The sequence below is a fragment of the Xylocopa sonorina genome, chromosome 13, assembly GCF_050948175.1.
Source record: "Xylocopa sonorina isolate GNS202 chromosome 13, iyXylSono1_principal, whole genome shotgun sequence".
Classification (NCBI taxonomy): Eukaryota; Metazoa; Arthropoda; class Insecta; order Hymenoptera; family Apidae; genus Xylocopa; species Xylocopa sonorina.
This window is the reverse complement of record NC_135205.1, coordinates 6,118,428-6,136,977: the sequence shown is the minus strand read 5'-3', so window position 1 is coordinate 6,136,977 and position 18,550 is coordinate 6,118,428. Positions and strand designations below refer to the sequence as shown.

Sequence of the window (18,550 nt, the reverse complement as noted above, 5' to 3'; positions counted from 1 at the left end):
CCGGCCAGCTGTGTCGAATTCGTTGAACGCTCGGCACGGTTCGCGTCTCGCGCGTTCTCCGCCATAATTAGTACCGCTGGATTAATCGATTAACCGACGAATAGTTCGCTGTTCGAGTCGCTGAGTCAATTTGCTTCAATGGCGCGGCCAATTATCAATTATCAGCTCGACCGAGTCCGCGCGGTTTTTATTTTCTCTCGTTCATTCATCGCCGCTTCGACACCGATCGTGTTTAACGTCGAGACATTTTCTCTCTCTCTCTCTCTCCCTCTCTTTGCTGGCTTTTTTCGAAAACACGATTAATAATTATATCCGCGCGGATATCTCTCCCCGCGCGTCCAATCGAGTTTCCATCGATAAATATTTTTTAGAGCCACTGGTATTTTCGCAAATATTTGCGCAGCAAATTTCTGCACGCTCGCTGGTATATTTTTAGTTATTACTGTATCGCAAATACGAACGTTCTCGCGGACGTGGGTACACACACTCGAACGAGAGCGCGGACAAACGCGGTGGAGAGAGAGACGCGCGCGACGGTTTTGCATTTCGAATCAGAGGGAAACCCTTATATGAAATCGTGCGGATTTCGAGCGTGATCCTCCGGCACGATTTTCTCGCGCGCTTGATCTCCGCGAGAATCTACGAAAATATGGAAATCGCTGGGGGAGTCGGGATGGACGGCAGATCCCAAGGAAATTGTCGAATAATATTACGGTTTGTTCGATTTGCTCCTGACCGGTCTATGTTCTTTTAATTTCGCGGCGACAAATGAAATATCCATCGAAAGTATCGCTGCGCGAGCTGTCGTCTCCGATGGCTGACACGTCAATAGAAAAAAAATCTGGCTGTGGACATGAAGAAATAAATTTTTACATCAACTAACGGTCGTTACCTTTTCAGTTTTGCGTTCGCAATTTATCCGTAACAATCGAGTCGTTTCTCCGTCCCTTTATTAATAAAATATACGCAAGCGTGACTAATAATTTGGGTAACTGAAAGAGCGAAAGAAACAAGCGTCCTGGCTGTACACCTCGATCTTATTAGCGACATTCCAGCGGAAAGGCGAGCAAGCCGTCTGCGCCATTGCCCCTGAATCTACAAGTGCCTGAAATCCAACAGCAATTCCGGTGCGCTGTAGCGTTCAATGGAACCAGTATGCTGCCCTTTGACCCAGATTTACAAAAGCGAATTCTACAGTGCCCGCAGAAATGCTCCTTGTTGCGGAAGTTGTTTTATTCAACTAGCGGCTGTTATTTTTCTTTCATTAAATCTAGCTCCGCCCAGGCGAAATTTCAAACAAAACAGGGGGAGAAAGAAGCGCATCGCGCATTATTATTTATACGAAAAAGGTTGGACGAGATACTTTGTCGCCGCGGGGGGGAAAATAACGAGGAGCAGCTCGAAATTGGCGCTCGCGGATTTCGAGGGGGTGGCTTTCGAAATAGACGCGTATACAGAGTAATCTTCTCGCTGGATTTCGATCCAGGGGATACAAGTATCGGAAATCGCGAAACTCTGGGGAACTCTGATTCGGTATTAGAAAATATCAGTCGATCTCCAGCAGCCAAAGTAGCAGGATTCACTTCCAAGATTAGAACGAGATTTTTACGAGCGCCACGCGCGTTATCGCGAGCCTGAATTGTCATCGACCGCGTCTGCCTCCGCGACCAAAATTCCATCGCCAGCATTGGAATTATTGGCAACGCGTTGCTACAGTAGACTCTTCGTATCGCGCTTGCCACGTTTCCGTGGCAATTCGCGCGGATCCCATTTAACATCCTCAGAACCATCGATCCTGCTGGAACTAGAATCGCGCGTGTCTCTCTCTCTCCTTCTCCCTCTTCGCGAGCGTTTAATCATTAAAACTGGCGAAAATGCAGCGCGAGACGACGAGCAGAGGGGCGCGCAGATGTTGCGACGGGACGATACGTATCGGGAAACTGCAATTAGAAATTCGAAGGAACTGCGCCGTCGCCCGTGGCAAATCGGATCCACCGTATTCCGTGCAGTCTGTATCCGGCGCTCGCGCAAACCCTCAGAGAATCATTATACACCCGTACAGTTTCGAGTAGCGATAAATATTTATCGCGACGCGGCGGCGTGTCGGTTCAACCGATATAACTGGCCTCCAAGTTCGTTAATTAACTCCTCAAGCGTGCGCGATCGCTGCTCGATCCCGATTGTCGAGACGCGGATACACCGTTCCACCCTCGAACAAGAGAAACTACCCTCGCGGCCACGCAGACAGTTTCAGGGAGTATCAGCTACTCCAGTTTCTACCGTCGCGCACTTCGTTTCTATCGAGCGTTGATTCAAATTACGGTTAAACACCGCGATCAGGGGGTTCTGTATTCGAAATGGAGATTCGAATCGAAGGTTCCCTCGGAGAAATGGTTGAGATAGCCTGAGGGAGCTGACGTAGTACGCTGGTGTCGCGCACCCTCTTTTTAAAGGACCATCGATAAGGCATTATTTAATTGTCCTTTATCCGTTTCGTTCCCGTCGCTGTTGCACGCTTCGCGAGCAGCCGTCACTGGGCTACTGATTAAAGAGCTTGTTATTCGAAAGGGAATCTCGTGTCAAAGGAGACCTCACCCGCAGTGGTAATTTTTGCTTTTGTACCGCGACGAACGAAAATAAATTACTTTGCTCCCGTTGTGTGCGCAATGCAAATGTTGCCGCAACTTTGTGCGGCTGCTTCCGTTAGTTTTTGTTTAAGTTAATCGAATACTTGGCGCGCGCACGCGAAACGCACACACACGAGACGGTGTAATCCGCGAGGCTGTTGCCAGCGAGTGGAATTAATAAAGAGGAACAATTACAGAGGTAGAAATTTTGTTATTTCCTATAGAATCGAGAGGGAACAATTTTCTAGATAACGCGGCGATCATTCATTCTGGGAACGCGAACGTAATCATTACCGTTCCCGCACTTAATTGTTTATTTAATGAAACGTTAGTTAAATTAATATCGCGTGCTACGCGTAATACTTACTTTATTAATCCGTTTCGATGAGTTTCCATATTGAAATTGAAGGGATAACGCGAAGCGTTGTGAAATTATTTGACAATACAAAAGGTGAATACCAAAATCGAATACCAAATTCGAACGGGACCGCGTAGCGACTCGTATCGTCTCGCCGGGCTGAACGGACGATCTGCCTCGTAATTCGCGGAAGAAAGGGGAATAAACGGGAGACACGAGCAGATTTTCAAGCGCGCTTTATACGTTCGAAGAAACGAATTAAATGAAAAGTTATCGCGCGTTCAAACTTGAACTGAACGCCGGGTATTACACGTTAACCCTTTCACGGTGTAACGCGAAAGTTTGGAAGAACAAAGTTGTCAAATCGGGCGAACTTGGGTAATTATTTGAAGTCTGCGACGGTGTCGGCAAGTAACACTCCGCCGGGTCGTGAAACACGCCGCTGTAAATTTTATGCGCGACACTCTGTATCGGACCGGTGGAATTAACGAAAATTTATCACGTATCAACAGCGGAGGTCGAGCGGCTCTCGAAAAGTTAGAGACCCGTCGCGAAATCAACTGCAGAGCGAGAATTTCGCGGCGACTCTGATTTTGATGCGGTTGGAAACTTCGAATGACAGGTTGCTCGGAAGGAAACGAGCGGAGTGGACCTTGCGATCGAAAATGGTAAGAGTAATGCGAGCGTAAAAAATATGGAGTGTACGTGTATCATTAGTATCGTGCCTGAAAAGTTATGCAGCCCTTTAATAACTTTTTCTGCACAATCGCGACTGTTCGCGTTGAATTTCAACGCTTTCGATCTCCTCGTTCAATCGTCCAAACGTTCCAGCGATCCTCCCAACAATCTCCGCGACGCAGGGCCTCGTTAAAGGTGACGCTCGTAAAAATCCTGTTCGCTATTGAATCGCAACGGTGACTCGTAGGAGGCAATCATCAGACAGCGGGTTTCGTGGCTCGTAACTCAGCCGAGTATCGAAAGCCGATAATATTTTCGTGATAAACTATGCAGCAACGGGAAATACACCGTGCCAAGGGGATGATTTTCGTACGATGTGTACATCGACTGAAAAAAACATTCCACGCAACTTCGAATTGAAACGCTCGTCGATGTTGTAATTAATCGTAGGATTTTGTTGAAGCATAGTTTTAGGATATTATATTTCCATTGAATTTCGCGAGAAATTTCTTTCGAATACTTCATGAAACTCTAACGACAGCATTCTTTTCCATTCCTCCAGTTTCTAATGCAACATATTTCCCGGGCTCCCCTTTGAGAGCCTTCTCGGCTTTAATATCGAGCATCTTCAATTTCGCATAAAATGTCTCCTGTAATCTCGTTTCAGTTGCGCGTTTCTCACGGTTGATGTTTGCAATCCTTCAAAGAGCCGCCCCCGCTCCATCGCCGGTGCTTTTTCATTTCTAATACCAGACATTTCTGTCTAATTGAACTTTTCTTTCACGGCCCAGGTCCTCCTTTCGACTCCTTTCATCGTTCCCCCGCTTCTATCCGATTATTTCATAACTACGCGAGACGAGCGCCTATCTTTCGCTCGAGAGGCATCGATAATTTCCATCTTGCCAATCGTTAAGTATGAATACCATCCCCTATACTATTCTCCAATTAACTCTTCTTTCCCCTAAATCAATTCTTCCATTTTCGAACGAGACAGAACGAGGAGATTGCCATTAGAAAACGAGAAGGTAAACCAAAAATGACTGCACCCACCCTCTTCCTAGAACCCTGCTTAAACATTCGAGTAGGCTGCGGAGTTGGAGGTACCCTCGAGACCAACGCGAACAGTCTAAGAAGGCATTATCGTACGAACTCTCAAGTTGACACTGCACAAATTGAATAGAGTATTCCAGCACACGCGTATTGTTTAACCATCAATTCCAGTGTAATCGTTTTCGCCATTCTTCGCATTAGCACCCCTAACGTCAGCCCAGAGGGAGCACCGTGGATGGTGCCGTGTAGTACACCCGGCTACCTCACGTGTCGAACTTTCTTCGACAGCCCCACCCGCTATTCTCCCTTGTCTGACTCCGACATCCCTTTTCACTTCATCAGTGGGAATCGCGCCATCTTATTATGTCCCTACGATCGAGGTGGATACGGCTGGAGCGGGTTACTTATGTTCAGGGAAGACTGGAGGGCGCGCGGAACGAAAGACACGGGGACGTTAAAAGGGGAGGCGTTATCCAATACTATGGGAACGAAAATCTGCTGGAGTTCGGGCGAAGGGTCGCAGATGGCAAGTGGTGGAAGCAACGTCTGCTTATCCTCGCGTAGGATTGGCTCCTGAAACCATATCACACCGCAAATATTACGTTCAAGTGGTGAATAATGGAGTACGTCGAGGGCTCTCGTATTACAGATCCTCTTCTTCGTCTCCAGGCGACACCGGCATGTACCGCCGACTGTTTAACGGTTCTTAACCTTCCGGAAACGGTGCCAGGTCCCTTAACTCGTTTGCCCATTCTCGAACACGGCCACCTCTCTCGCTTGCATTCGTAGTTTTTCTTTTTTCCACCTCTCCCTCGCCTTTATTTAAACGTTTCGCTACCCCCACGGCGGAGGAACGAACATTAGCGTTGCGTAACGTTCCTGGTTGCGGCGCGCATCCTTCGGGAACAGCTCCGATTTCTCCGCGGTTCGAGCGTTCAACGGCGCAACGAAGCGAGAAGTCGACGGCTTCTTCATTTTTAAGCGAGTATCGCGTTTGATATACCAGTTGAAATTCGTTCGATCCATCAATTAAAAGTCGCGCGCGCACGCTTTTCCAACCGTCTCGTTAGACGGAATTAACGGGAGTTCACGGAACGGGGTATGAAATTGTGGGCGCGAGTCACAGAAACCGCTAATAAATCATCTTATATCGTCAATTTCCAAGGAGCTTCTAGTTTCGCAACTTCGCTACCACCCCCCACTCTGGCTCTTCACTTCAGTGGAGCCGAGTTTTCGCGTGAATTAACCAAGAATTATGCTCTTGTTTATCATAAGTTGTGACTGGGAAATTTACTACCCCCTTCGCGACGCGATATCAGAGGGCGCGCGTGGAGATCACGAGGGTGGCCCGCCTTTCAAGCCCTGTTTTTAACCGTGATTTAATATTCCAGACGTGGAACAGCCCCGCGCGCGAGATATTCCAAGGGAACGGTTCGTTTACGATCAGATCGTATACCGTTCAAAGCGCTTCGTATCGAAACGAGACGCAGGCTCGCGTTCACCGTTCACGGAATTACCGCGACGGGTCGTCACGAAAAAATTGTTTCACATTCCGCGCGGTGCGTTACCATTTCTCGTAGTAATTTTTCATTCCCGTATCTCTCCGCGAGGGACTGGCCCGTATTTATAGCTTCAGCGACGATAGCAGAGAAATATTGAAACGTTCGCGTGCGTGGCTGGATATTACGCGTTCCGCGTTCGCGTCGCAGAGGGAGGATCGAGGTTTCCACCCTCGCGACCCGTCGCGATATCGCTGGGCACGGGTAAAAATTGAAATATGAAAATTAGCGCTGCAACCGCGCGCGTATTCGATGACTATCGACGGCACTCGACGAGCCTGGTCGCGCGCGACGCGGAATAACAACGAGCCGGAAGTTCATCCCTTTGGCAAACAGCGCGGGGGCGAACAGTGTAAACGAACAAACAAAACGAACAATCGGAGGTAGCGAACGGCACGCGATTCACCGTGTGTATGTCTGCGTTGTTTCAGGGAGCGGCGAACCGTGGCTGAAGAGCGAAAAACTCGCCGAACTCGGGACGGAGGTGCAGCTGCCGTGTGTGCTGAAATCGCCCCAGTGCGAGGGCCTCCACAGCATCAAATGGTATCGCGGGACAACGCGCATCTTCATTTTCAGCGAGGACACCGGGATAACGCGCGGCAACAACGACATCGCCGCCAGGTAAACCGCGCGTATCTCACCTTTATTGTTCCGCTCACCGTCGGCCACGTACAGACGCGGTCGTATTAACGGACGACCCGCCAGCGACCTAACGCCCGGAGAGTCGTTACGTTGCTCTTAGTGCCTCCGCGTTTCTGTCACCAGCTAACCGTGCAATATAACCGCACGTGTCGAAGCGGAACTGTCGGATTTTTCAATTAACCGTCTGTCATTTCTTTCGTTTTTCTTTCTGTTCTTTCAGTGATTTCCGTTGCCCAGACGAGAGCCTCGCGGAACGAGAAATTACGCGAGCTATTGACGAGAGAGAGTAGCGTCGAGTGCGCGTGGATATCATGTTTTTATCGAATTGAAATGTAATCGAATATCCAGCGTCCTCGCCGAGTTAATTTCGCGAAGTTCATCTCTTTTAAATGAGAACCGCGTTACCTCGTGTACTTTATCGAGCCGAGTACTTTTATTCGAAAATTAGCTTGGAAATGAACGAAGTTCCAGGCGGGAGGCAAGACTCGGAGTCTCTTAAACAAAACTCGAGAACCGCGTTTCTTATTCGCGTAGACAGTCGGTGGATGTATAAAAATATTGTTCCACTTTCTTGGGGCTTGCTCGTGTCAATTCGAACCGGAGGGCGCGGGAAGGAATCCACTTTTTAATTCACTTAAACGCGAACCGCGGACTACAAAGGATCAGCCTCGTTCGGTCGGCTCTGTGTAAGATGGCTGGCGGAACCGCGAGAAAAATGAATACTACATCGAAGAGATTAAAACGGCAGAATTATTATCGCCAGCAGCGCGACGCCCGGGTAGCAAAGGCTAATTTCAAGGATACGGAACAGCTGAACAGAATCCAAGATTAGACGAGGAATGTAGGCCAACCAGCCGATCTCCGGTTACGTTTCATTTCTTTTTCTCGTTTCGGAAGAAATTCTGTCGAATGCAATCGTCTAAATCGGAAGAAGATACAAAGTTCGACAATCGCGCCACCCAATGATCACGCCACAGCGTCATTCGAAGCCAGTGTAACATTAGCGCGCGACAATTAGCAACGAACGACACCAACGAGATCGATCGTCGTCGAAGGATACTGTTTGGCGGCGTTTTCGAAAGTGCAACACCTGATCGTTACACGCGGGAGCGACCCAGTTTCCGCGCAGGAAGTCGAAGAAGCCTCGATGGAAGTTTAGCGAGAACTTTATTATCCTATCGAGCCGGTCTCTCGTTGGCCATCGACGATTTTTCGCGGTCCCTCGTCGATTGTCGCTGAATCGTTGGGACGCGATAAAAATTCTCTTCGGCTAGCCCGATAATGGGGCTGCGGGAGGGCGGGCTATCGGTGTAATTGAAAACGTCAGCTCGCCCATCGGATGAACACTTATCGCGTGGCATTGGCGCCCGGACGGAATTGCGTGAAACGGAGAAAAAAAAAAAAAGAATGGGATGACGAGGGGATGAAAGCGAGGCGAAGAGATAAGAGGAAAAGGGGGCGAGGGTAAGAAGGAGAGGAAGGGAAGGGTGTGGATGGAAGAGGACGAGAAGCGAGAACGGGTTCGTGATGGCTTGGGGAGGCTCGAAGGAAGACGAGAAAGAGGCGTAGAGAGAGAGAGAGAGAGGAGGAGGAGATACGAACGGATAGGGAGAGGGAAGAGCAAAGAAAAGCGGAAAGCTTTATGTTCATTTACATTTCGGAACTTTTATCGCCGCATCCGGACGAGCTCTTCCCGAACTTTTCTCATTTACCGCCATCCGATTTAATCGGTTGCCTTCTGTCTCCACCCGCCGTCCCTGCTTCTTTTTTATCCTTCACGGGAACAGTTTCTGTCGCGGAACGCGAACGATTTTATAAGAACGGTTGATCGTAACAGCGGTTTAAGTGGAGTATGATTGGTTCGACTTGGAGCTTGGCGTTCGAGAGTACTTTCGGTGCTCTTGGACCGCTGTTGGTTCCATGGGTCGAGAAGTGTCGCTCCCTATTCTACTTTTTCTCCACGCACGCTTCGCATTTCTCGACGTCTATTTGCCTCCTCCCTTCGCGCAATCGTAGATCACGAGCATAGAGACGCAAAATACAATTACATCGCTGCTGAGACGCGAAAGTAGCGCAGCAATGGAGCACGGGGGGACATCGCTAACAGGACACGTTATTGCGGTTGTTATTGGACGGAGGATGCACGGGCATTTTTCGAAATACAATTTCTCGCTGCAGAGATACTTTCGACGATACACTCGGGCGCGGAATATTTCTAAGCGGCGGAAAGAAAGGCTGGAGCTCTACAGCCGGCGTCAAACGGGAAATTGACTCCTTCGAGTCTTTGATGCCTTTCCGGTGTGTCGCCAAGCGACACGAGTAACTTTCATCTCGCAAGATTTATGTCGCGGTATTATACCGCGGGATGCGCCTTTCATTGCGACTCGCAGGAGCGTTTGACAAACGCGCTCCAGGTACTTTGTTAACGATCCTGCACTCGCCATTTTCTTTTCATCGCCCGCGTTTCCGACATTCGAATCGAAGTTTCATTCAGCGTCGGCTGTCCTCGTCGCGTTAATTGCCATCCTGTACCATTTCCCGCTGAATGCACTCGACCAATGCTCCTCTTATCCCATTATTACTTATTTACTGTCCCCTCGCCATTTTATTTCCGTCCTCCGTGCCGTTCCGCCGTCTGTTTTCCTTATTTCTGCCCTCTTTATCGACCGCTGGCCTATCCCACGTCGAAAGACGCGATAGGGTACAGAGCAAAGGAAGAAAATTGCCCGAAAGCTACCCTCCACTATCTCCCGAGACGTATTTGCCTAGCGTAGCACTATTTCTTATGAATTCCGACATGAATCTTACTCGAGAAAGAATCCAGAGGTAGAAAAAGGATCGAGACCGTGTGGATATGAACGATTGGTCCGACGCGGACGTTTATTACTTCGAGAACGTCGAATCCTACCCCGTGGAAAGGTGTCGATTGTCTGCAACTTCTCTCCAAGTAGATGCCTCGTCGCCGTCGTCGTCGATCAATTATACAAAGAATTCCAATCGCGAGACGACGAAATTAAGAGTCGGCAGCAACGATCGTTGGCCAGGAGGGTTTGCAGCGTAAACGGCCAGGCGTGGAAAGATTAAAGAGCCGTTTCATTCTGGACGTAATTCCTGCCGCTCCGTGGCATTATTCCGTTCCGCCTAATAACCACTTCGAGTTCATTAAATTACGAATTCGGATTACGCGTTGCCGAGTATTTAAGGTGGATTTTCATTTCATCCCCCTCGCCTGCGTTCGTTGCCGCCGCGAGGCACCCCCGGCGGCTGTACGATGGCACTCGCGATAAAAGAAGAGAAGTTGCCCCTCTTTCGAGCGGATTTTCGCGATTGCAACTTTGATAACGAGCGAAAGCTGACCCCGAATGGCAGCCTGCCCACTTTGACGGGCTTTACTGTGTCGTTCGAAACTGAGCTGCAGTTTTAAGGTGTAAGGACGTATTCGTTACGTAAATCCACGGGAAATCGTACGGCGGAGCTGGCCCAGCGGAAAAGTGAATCCGTATGGTTCCTCTCGCACGAGCGAAGTAGACGATTTCGTGGATATTCGGAGTCGGTGAATTTATTCGATCGTGTAGCTGACTCGAGTCGAAACTGTCTGGCAGTTCTGCGTTTCTCGTTTCGCTGTCGATCCGACTAACTGCTGATAGAGATATAAATGGAGGTGGATTACTGAAACGAACGGGAAAGAAGGAAGAATGTCGGTCACGTATTCCAGGAACGCGTTAATGCCGCGAATTAGGTCGATTTGAACCCAGGATCGTTAACGTTTCCGGCGTACACGCGCAGTGTGCTTTTGCCATTCACGTGTTTACTCGTTGGTAACTCACGAGCATCGCACCTACGAATATTATCTTGCGCCATCGTTGCCGCGTTAACAGATGATAATCTGGCCAGCTTTGATCGCACGCGTTTGCAATCGCACGATATTTGACGTAAATGGATCGTACACACAGAACGCTCCGCGTAATACACGCCGTAATGAAGAACGAATAATTTACAGCCGGAACAGAGAGTAAACCGAGCGTCATTTTTTCCTCTGCGCACCCCCTCGCGCAAATCATCCAACTACAAAAAGGGGACAAAGGCGACCTGTGCACATACGATCGCATTATCGAGTATTTGCGTGTTTCAGCTAATTTAGTTTAAATTTGAACACCGCCAAGAATAAACCAACTGCATCGGTGGATCTTCGTTTGTTCAAATGAACGTTAATCAATGTAAATTTGCGTCTCGCTGCGTCCCGATTTTCGTTGCGCGTCATTCACCGCTTTATTTCGCGAACGGTACGCAACGAATTATGAATTACATCGCGCGAGGCGACAGACTCGATTCCGTTCATTTTTCCCTCCTCGATCCACCAACGAGAAACGAAGTCGCGAAACTAACTTCGAAGGACGCGAGAAAAAACAGCGCTCGTGGACTCCTGTTCCTCGCTTTTCTTTTGTAAAGGGCAGCAGAAGCCAGAACTTCGATCGTTCTTCATCCCGACCCTTCAATTAGTATATCTGCTTCTTCTGAGCTACGAGCAATTCCACGCCCTTCCTCCCGGACTAATTCGTCGCCCGCTAATTCCGAACGTTTCTTCGTCGTGTTCTTTCACCGTAATAGCTGACCCCGCTCTACCTATTTCCGGCCTAGTTTCTCGGGAACCGGGTAATTAACGTCCTCGACGTTCCTGGTGTCTTGCGCAGTTCAGAAAAATGCTCGCCTCGCGGCGATGGACTCGCTGGCAACGCGATATCCACGCGACGATCATCGCGACGCGATTGCATTCGCACAGAAATCGCTACACTGGAAAACAAAAATCTAAAAAAAAAAGAAACGAGGCTAAAAGAGATAGTCTCGTGTCACTGATTACTCGTAAACTACCCTTAAAGCGTAAAAATCGACAACTCCAGTAAGAAAGGCGATCCGTTCGTTCAATAAACTCGATGATCCGCGAACATTAACGCGTCTCGCGGTTCACCTTCGCAAAATTGGATCGGTCGATAACCGCGTGAATTTATTAAACCGGATTTCATAGGGTCGAGCCACGGTTAAACGCGACGAGCGGGTACGCGCGCGCTTGCGTGTATTTCGAACGCGAATTTCGTATCGACGCGGTTCATCGGACACGTTAGAAACGTATTGCGACCAGGGTTGGTGTTGGCCGTCGAGAGGTCAAAGGATTTGACGGGACGCTCGTGGCCGATTCGTACGTCGATCTCTAGGACAGCTCGTCTGACAAATGGAATGCATGATTAATGCTCGCGCTACCCTGGCACGCCCCAACCCCGCTAATGGGCTGATCTTAACCGATCCCCATAATTAGCAATTATATTGCTCTCGTATCTACCCTTCCTATTATAGAAATCGCCAAACTAGACGCTTACGCGATACGCGAGACTCTTGCGCGCGTAATGTTACCTCGAGCGGTGCTGAAAACAAAATTCACCCCCTCGCATCAGCCACTTCTCGCGCGACAATCCTCCTTCGATATTCCGTGCAAATGCGACGGCTGAAACGCGTTGCAATCGTCCGCGTAACTCGCACGAACGAGCGGATAATCCTGGCGCTCGTACTTGGCGGAAGGAACGCGGATCCGTTCGCTCTCTCGTCGAGGTATCCTCCGTTCCAGTGATCTCGCGCGCTTAATTCGCCCCGCGGCGTAACACGTTCTTTCGAAAGAGGATCAGCCGGCACGGCAAACGCGATCGACGTAGAAACGATCGCACGCACGAAATCGAAACGGTACCCGCTGATTAAGCGACTAGAACGGGGCAAAGAGGATTGCACCCAGTCGGAGGATCTCTAATGGAAGTTAGATCTCTAATGGAAGCGGCGCGCTTGGATTTAAAACGTGATACGGTGACGTTCAGTGAGTGGTATTTAAAATTTATTCGAGCGAGCGTTCGTTGGCCCGATCGTTGCCATTTAACAGCCGCTTATACGTCGTACGCGTCTCGAGCGAACCTAAAAGATCGCGATCTCCGCTCGCAGCGAAACGCGAGTGGTAGCGACTTTCAAAGGAGCGTCTTGGCGGAAGCAATCAAAGAGCCATTCAATTCGACGAAGACCGAGACACACGACAATCGGACGCGAAACGGCGGACAAGTTTGACGCGCGCGTGGCTACGCCGTTAAATGGATTACAGGGGGGGTGGTGGCGTAGCGGGGGCGGGGGCCGTTTTACATGCAGTCGAGCATATTTGTACAGCTGCTGCGTGTATCACCCCAACCGGCAATCAACAGAAGTGCATCGCATTAATGAACAAACGCACTGGTTAATAACAATTATCGTCGCTGTTCGAGTGGCGTCGTCGCGGGGCGGGACGCGCGACGCCCTCCGCAACTCCTAAGCATCCCTCGCTAACGAACGGAACCGGCGCACCGCGGCGAGGACTCGTGAGCGCCGACAATGCCACCCCCGCAGCCATTCACCAAACGGACACGCTTGTTCGATAGTTTTAGTTGCTCCAAGAGGGAGTAGTAATGCACTGTGTCGCTGCTCTCTCTCTCAATGGCTCCGTGAATTATTCGCGCGGTACTCTCGAGAGCGCTGTGAGAGTTGATCGAACCGGTTCGTTCCTCCTTGATAATCGACTCCTCGCGTCTGTCTCGAGCTACCCCTTTTTCGCGAGCAACCACGCGTCGTTTGTTGGGCCCGTATCGTCGAACGAGCGACTTTCGACGAACAATCGAGGGACGTAGAATTTCTATCAGCGATAATAGACGGAGCCCGCGATAGTATCAACTAAATACGCGATTGTACGGTATTGCGCCGCCCTAATCCTATTGTTTCCTTACCGGCGTAAGTGAAGCGGTATCGATTCGGCAACATAACGAGCAGGTTGATCCGTTTCATTGTTCCATTCATTAGCCCGCGCTAATAGGATTGCAAATGTGTCATACGAACGACGGTTTAATCTGCATAATCTGTTTACGGATAAGAATGTTGCCGTTGTTGTTGTTCTCGTTATTCAATCTGATTTCAGCCAATAATCGGCTGGATTCGATTTCTAGCCCAACGGGCCGGCTCGCGCGGATATATATTTTGTCGTTCGACGGTACGACCGCTAAATACGGGGTTTAAACAGTGGTCTGTCTATCTCTGTTCTTAGGTCGGATATAGAGTACAACACGAACTCGTCGAAGGCGTACCTGAAGATACCCGACATCAAGCTGGAGGACGAGGGACTGTACAAGTGCGAGGCTACCTACTTGGCTGTGAATCGAGAGTGCAACAACGTTCAGCACATCACGCTTAACGTTACCAGTAAGTCTGTTCGTTCTATTTTACTCGTAGACAGAAATATTTCGTGAAAAGAAATCGTGGTCCACGCGAAACAATGTCCACGATTTTCGAATGGGATCGTAGACGATGGCTGGCAATCAGAGACGCAAATTTTTGATACACGACACGTAATGCGGTTTGTACGGTCGTGGTAACACGCGCGTCAAAGGAAAAAGGCAGCTCGAACGTGGGGGATGCTCGCGTCACGGAAGATACACCCCCAAAGGAGAGGGTCGCTCTCAACGTCACGCGAGCCTGAGATGGCGTATAATTTAATTAATCGATTAAGAGTCGACGATTCCGCAACGGCGGTAAGATATGCGTGGAATAACTCGCATTAGACGTATCGTACTCGTACGATCCGTGTAATCTGGCTAATCCCAGTAATTCGACAAACGGGAGAGCCGCGCGGTTCTAATCCGAACTGGTAGCGGCTAAACCACTGAACCGGTTATCTTGACGCAGGCAACATGTTGTACCATTAAAACGCGGTTCACTTTCCGCGGATGAAAGGGACGCCAATTACTTCTGTCGACCAGTCGACGCTCCTGAATCGCGATTAAAAATATGTGCATCGAATGGAGACTACGGTTTATCGATTTCAAATCGAAGATTCGACGATTACGATGGTATCGGCAGGAATTACGCTTGAGAACGGTCGCGTCGAGCGCTTTCGAGGGTAATCGAGTGTTGCAACGGTGGAATTATTTATCGAGAACGGAAGACTCGAATTTCGAGAGGAGAGAGTGTCCCACTCTCTGAATATACCGTCTGTGCTTCGAGTCCCTAGCAGATCGTAACCATTACGCTCCCAGTTAAATACCTTGGACTCGTCGAACGATCAGAGGAATTGGGTCCGTCGTATCCCTCGTGCGATGAGGGAGCGAAGAAATTTCGCGCGTCTACGAACGACCCTCCAACGAAAGCTAAGGTGGACTCGTTGCCTAGCCTATCCGAAACAAGTCCAATAACCATAGCCAGTGGTATCGCGCAATTCCGCGCGGAGAACTGCCGCGACCCAGTTCGCCGCGAATCGGTAACATTACGAAAGTTGGCTCTGCGGTTCCAAGATTAAAGAAGCTCGTTAAAGAATATTCTTTCCGAGGCCCGAAACGGTCTCTCAGTTGGGAACGGTGGGGGCTGCGGTATATCCTAAGCGGGGTAACAACGTTGGAAACTGCCCAAGGTACCGTTACGATCATATTCTTACGGCCGATTAACAACAGACCGTGCTAATAGCACGGGGCGTGTTTCGAACTCGCCCAACCGTGCCCGAACTGTTCGTTCATCGGGAGTTTACTGTAATTGCGGACGCGTCGCGGAGCGGAGCGCGCGAATGGCCGGAAGTTATAACGCGGGGACAGAGGTGTCACGCGGTTGAGGTACTTCCTCCCGTGGCCCTTGCGGGTCTTCTTCGTCTGCATGGAAATGTTTCGAACGCGAATCCGAAGCGTCTGCAGCCTGCTGCGTCCTTTTCAGCAACGCGACGCGCGATCTTCTGAAAAATCGAGAGTTCAGCAAGCGTCGTCAAGCGAATCTGCCTAGAAGCAGCGCGATAAGAGACCCTTATCTTTAACGCGTAGATAACACGCTGTTACGAAGTCAAGACAAACAGTCGAAAGAAGAGATCGAAGTAGGTCGCAAAACGAGCAGTCAAAAGAGTCGCGTGGCTATTATGTGCCAGTGCGGGCAAACAAGAAGGGGAAAAGTTTGAGGAGAGGAAGTCTTGTAGAATCAAGACAAGTCGAACCACTGTACAAAGATTTGTACAAAGTGGTACGCGTTTTCTTACGATGCATGATTCTTGGTATCGCTTTCAGATGTTGCAAGAATCATCGAACGCAATCAAAGCGACTGCTGCAGCGGAATTGAAACGAAAAAACGGATCGCTACATTATGCATTCGTGGCAGCGCACGGTAGCTGGTTTAAAATACAGGCAGCCGCGGAATGGTTGGCAGAGGACTTGTGGGAAATCTGTTATAAAACGATCCCCCTAACGACGAGCATGCAGCATCGGTGTCCGCGCGACGCGCGGCTCGCGGGTGAAAGAACGCGGCAAAACGAGCCGCGAATTCAGCGTTCGAAGGTCCGTCGGCGACAATAGATGCGAGCGAATAAAAACAATCGTAGCCGCGTCGCTATTAAAAGTTGCAAATTGCGCGCTTGTACCGGCTCGGTGTACCGCCGCGCGAAATATTCCAATTCGCGGTGCGCTCGCGCCTCATTTTCGTGGACAACCAGTTATTCCAGCCGCGAGGACAAACGCTTTTCACAGCCGCCTCATCATCGCCCGCACTAATGATACGTTTCGCGTACGCCCGTTGTTACAAATTATTACAGCTAACGACACAATTAACGCCCCGCGAAGATCTCCGCGTGCCGCCCCTTTCGAAGCGTCGCGAAATATCGAAATTTCACGGCCGCGCGTGCGTCAGCCCCTACGCGTGTGCGACCACCCCTCCGCGACGTTCTATTAATTATAAACGCGCGTTATTTATTCGCCAGCAACGCTTGTCCGGTGCGCGATGTAAATCACTTTTCACCCACCGCGTCTACCATTCGAGGATGGAAAATTCTGTTTCGTCGGGAATATTTCCTACCGATTGTTTAATTCGCGTCGCGACCATAAAAATGAATGCGAAAAATACACGGTTTTTGTAGCACGGAACAGCGTCGAGAAATTAAAAGGGACACTTTCGCGTGACATTTAATCACTTTTTTTTCGCAACGGAGATCTCGACGATTTTTTTCCCATCAATCACGATCGCTCGATGCGATCGAGGAAATTGAATAAAGCGATCGATAATTGGACTTCTTTTTTAAGCGCTTTCCATTACGAAACATCGGCCGCGATCGGTCCACTTTCAGGGACGAAATTGCGCGGAACATTTGACACGCGTACCCGGCGTGTTTTCATTCTATTTCGAAATTGGTCGACCCGGTGTACGGGGGTGCAGAAGATTGTCAGGCTACGAGCGACGCTGTAAGCCAGCCGCGATACCGCGCGGCCATTCTGCGTTCGCCACAAATTAATAGTAACAAGGCTCGACTGAAGCGCGTGGCACGATCTGTATCCGATGGAAAATCGAGTTTTGCGCGCGGTCATGTATTGAAAGTTAAGTGCTCTGGAAATATGGATGACCCACGGTAACAGTATCGTTTCACGTCCATCGAGAAATAAGGAATAAAGAATACGCGGATGGAGAACCGTCCCCCTGGAGAGAGACTGTTATTTGCAATCGATGCGTAACCATCGAAACACACGACAAAGTATTTCAGTCGTACGAAAATAAAGCACAGAACAAATGGCTGTAGAGAGAAATGCAAAAGATGGGCGGTGGACATCGTTGAAAAACAATTGAAACGGCACACGTAGGCGAGCTCGATTCAGGCGCCATTTTTCCAGCGAGCGACGCGGTCAAGGGGCGAAATTAAACAGCCCATTCTTCCGTTTCACCGTGTTTCACACGCTGGGATATCGCTGGTCGTCCTTGTCGTTGGAGATGGCCGTGGGCGATCGCAGCTCCCGTTTCTTTTTTTAAAAACGACACGTGCCTTTCGCGCGAACATCGCGCCGGCCCTATCTCCGGTGTATTTATACGCGTCGAAAGCAGCCGGCTAGGGACGGCACAAGGGTGCCATTAGTCCACGCAAAGGTGCTAATTAGGAAATGAGTCTCGCGGTTACGTAACTCGATGGAGGTGGCGAGATGGAAGAGATTTTTCTCCCGGATAGAAAATTTAATTAACGCCCGGTTCCGCGTTAAAGTAAAAATAACAAACGCGAGGGGAAACAAAAGTGGAACGGTTTATTAAGAAAGAAGAAAACGAGGGACTCGCGTAAGAGAAAAATGTACGAAGTAATATTTCGAATACGATGTCAAGACTTTTCGGACACTTTGGAGCGGTAAATATTTCTTCTATCTATCGCTCGCCAAAGATGTTCGAAGAAGGAGGAGATGGGAAGACGTCGCGGAAAGTTGGTTCGATTTTATTTTACGAGGACCACAGTGTGCCGCGCGGACCGACCGAGAACGTATGACGGAACTTTTACATCGACCTAATGCCTCTTCGAAAGTTTCCTATAACTCGCAGTATGCAAATGCGGGGGGCGAGGAGAGCGCGCGATTCCGACAGTTAGAATGAAATTTCAGATCTCGAAACTCATTTCGCGCGTACGCGACGCGATTCTTTCATCCCCTGTCGCGTTCCGTCTTCAGTAGCGCGAGTCAATAAAGGCGGGGACACGACTGGAGAGATATTTGAGAACGAGCGCCAGAAAAACCAGTTACGAATGATAATAACTCTTAAAAGCTTCTGCCCTTCGTCGAGGATTACGAGAAATTGATTAAAAAAAAAAAAAT

The 18,550-nt window shown here is 49.5% G+C and overlaps 1 protein-coding gene across 24 annotated transcripts in view; it reads left to right on the top strand.

Moving 5' to 3' along the window:
- The window catches only part of Nrm (neuromusculin), a 252,302-nt gene that overhangs the window by 164,076 nt on the left and 69,676 nt on the right, over window positions 1–18,550 (top strand). For all 24 annotated transcript variants that reach the window (XR_013102624.1, XR_013102617.1, XR_013102619.1 and 21 more), the window contains exons 2-3: window positions 6,704–6,893; window positions 14,014–14,168. Coding sequence is in view for 15 of the 24 variants with exons in the window: in XM_076906501.1 (XP_076762616.1) it covers window positions 6,704–6,893; window positions 14,014–14,168 (345 nt within the window). In the remaining 9 variants the exon portion in view is untranslated. The remainder of the gene's footprint in view (window positions 1–6,703; window positions 6,894–14,013; window positions 14,169–18,550) is intronic.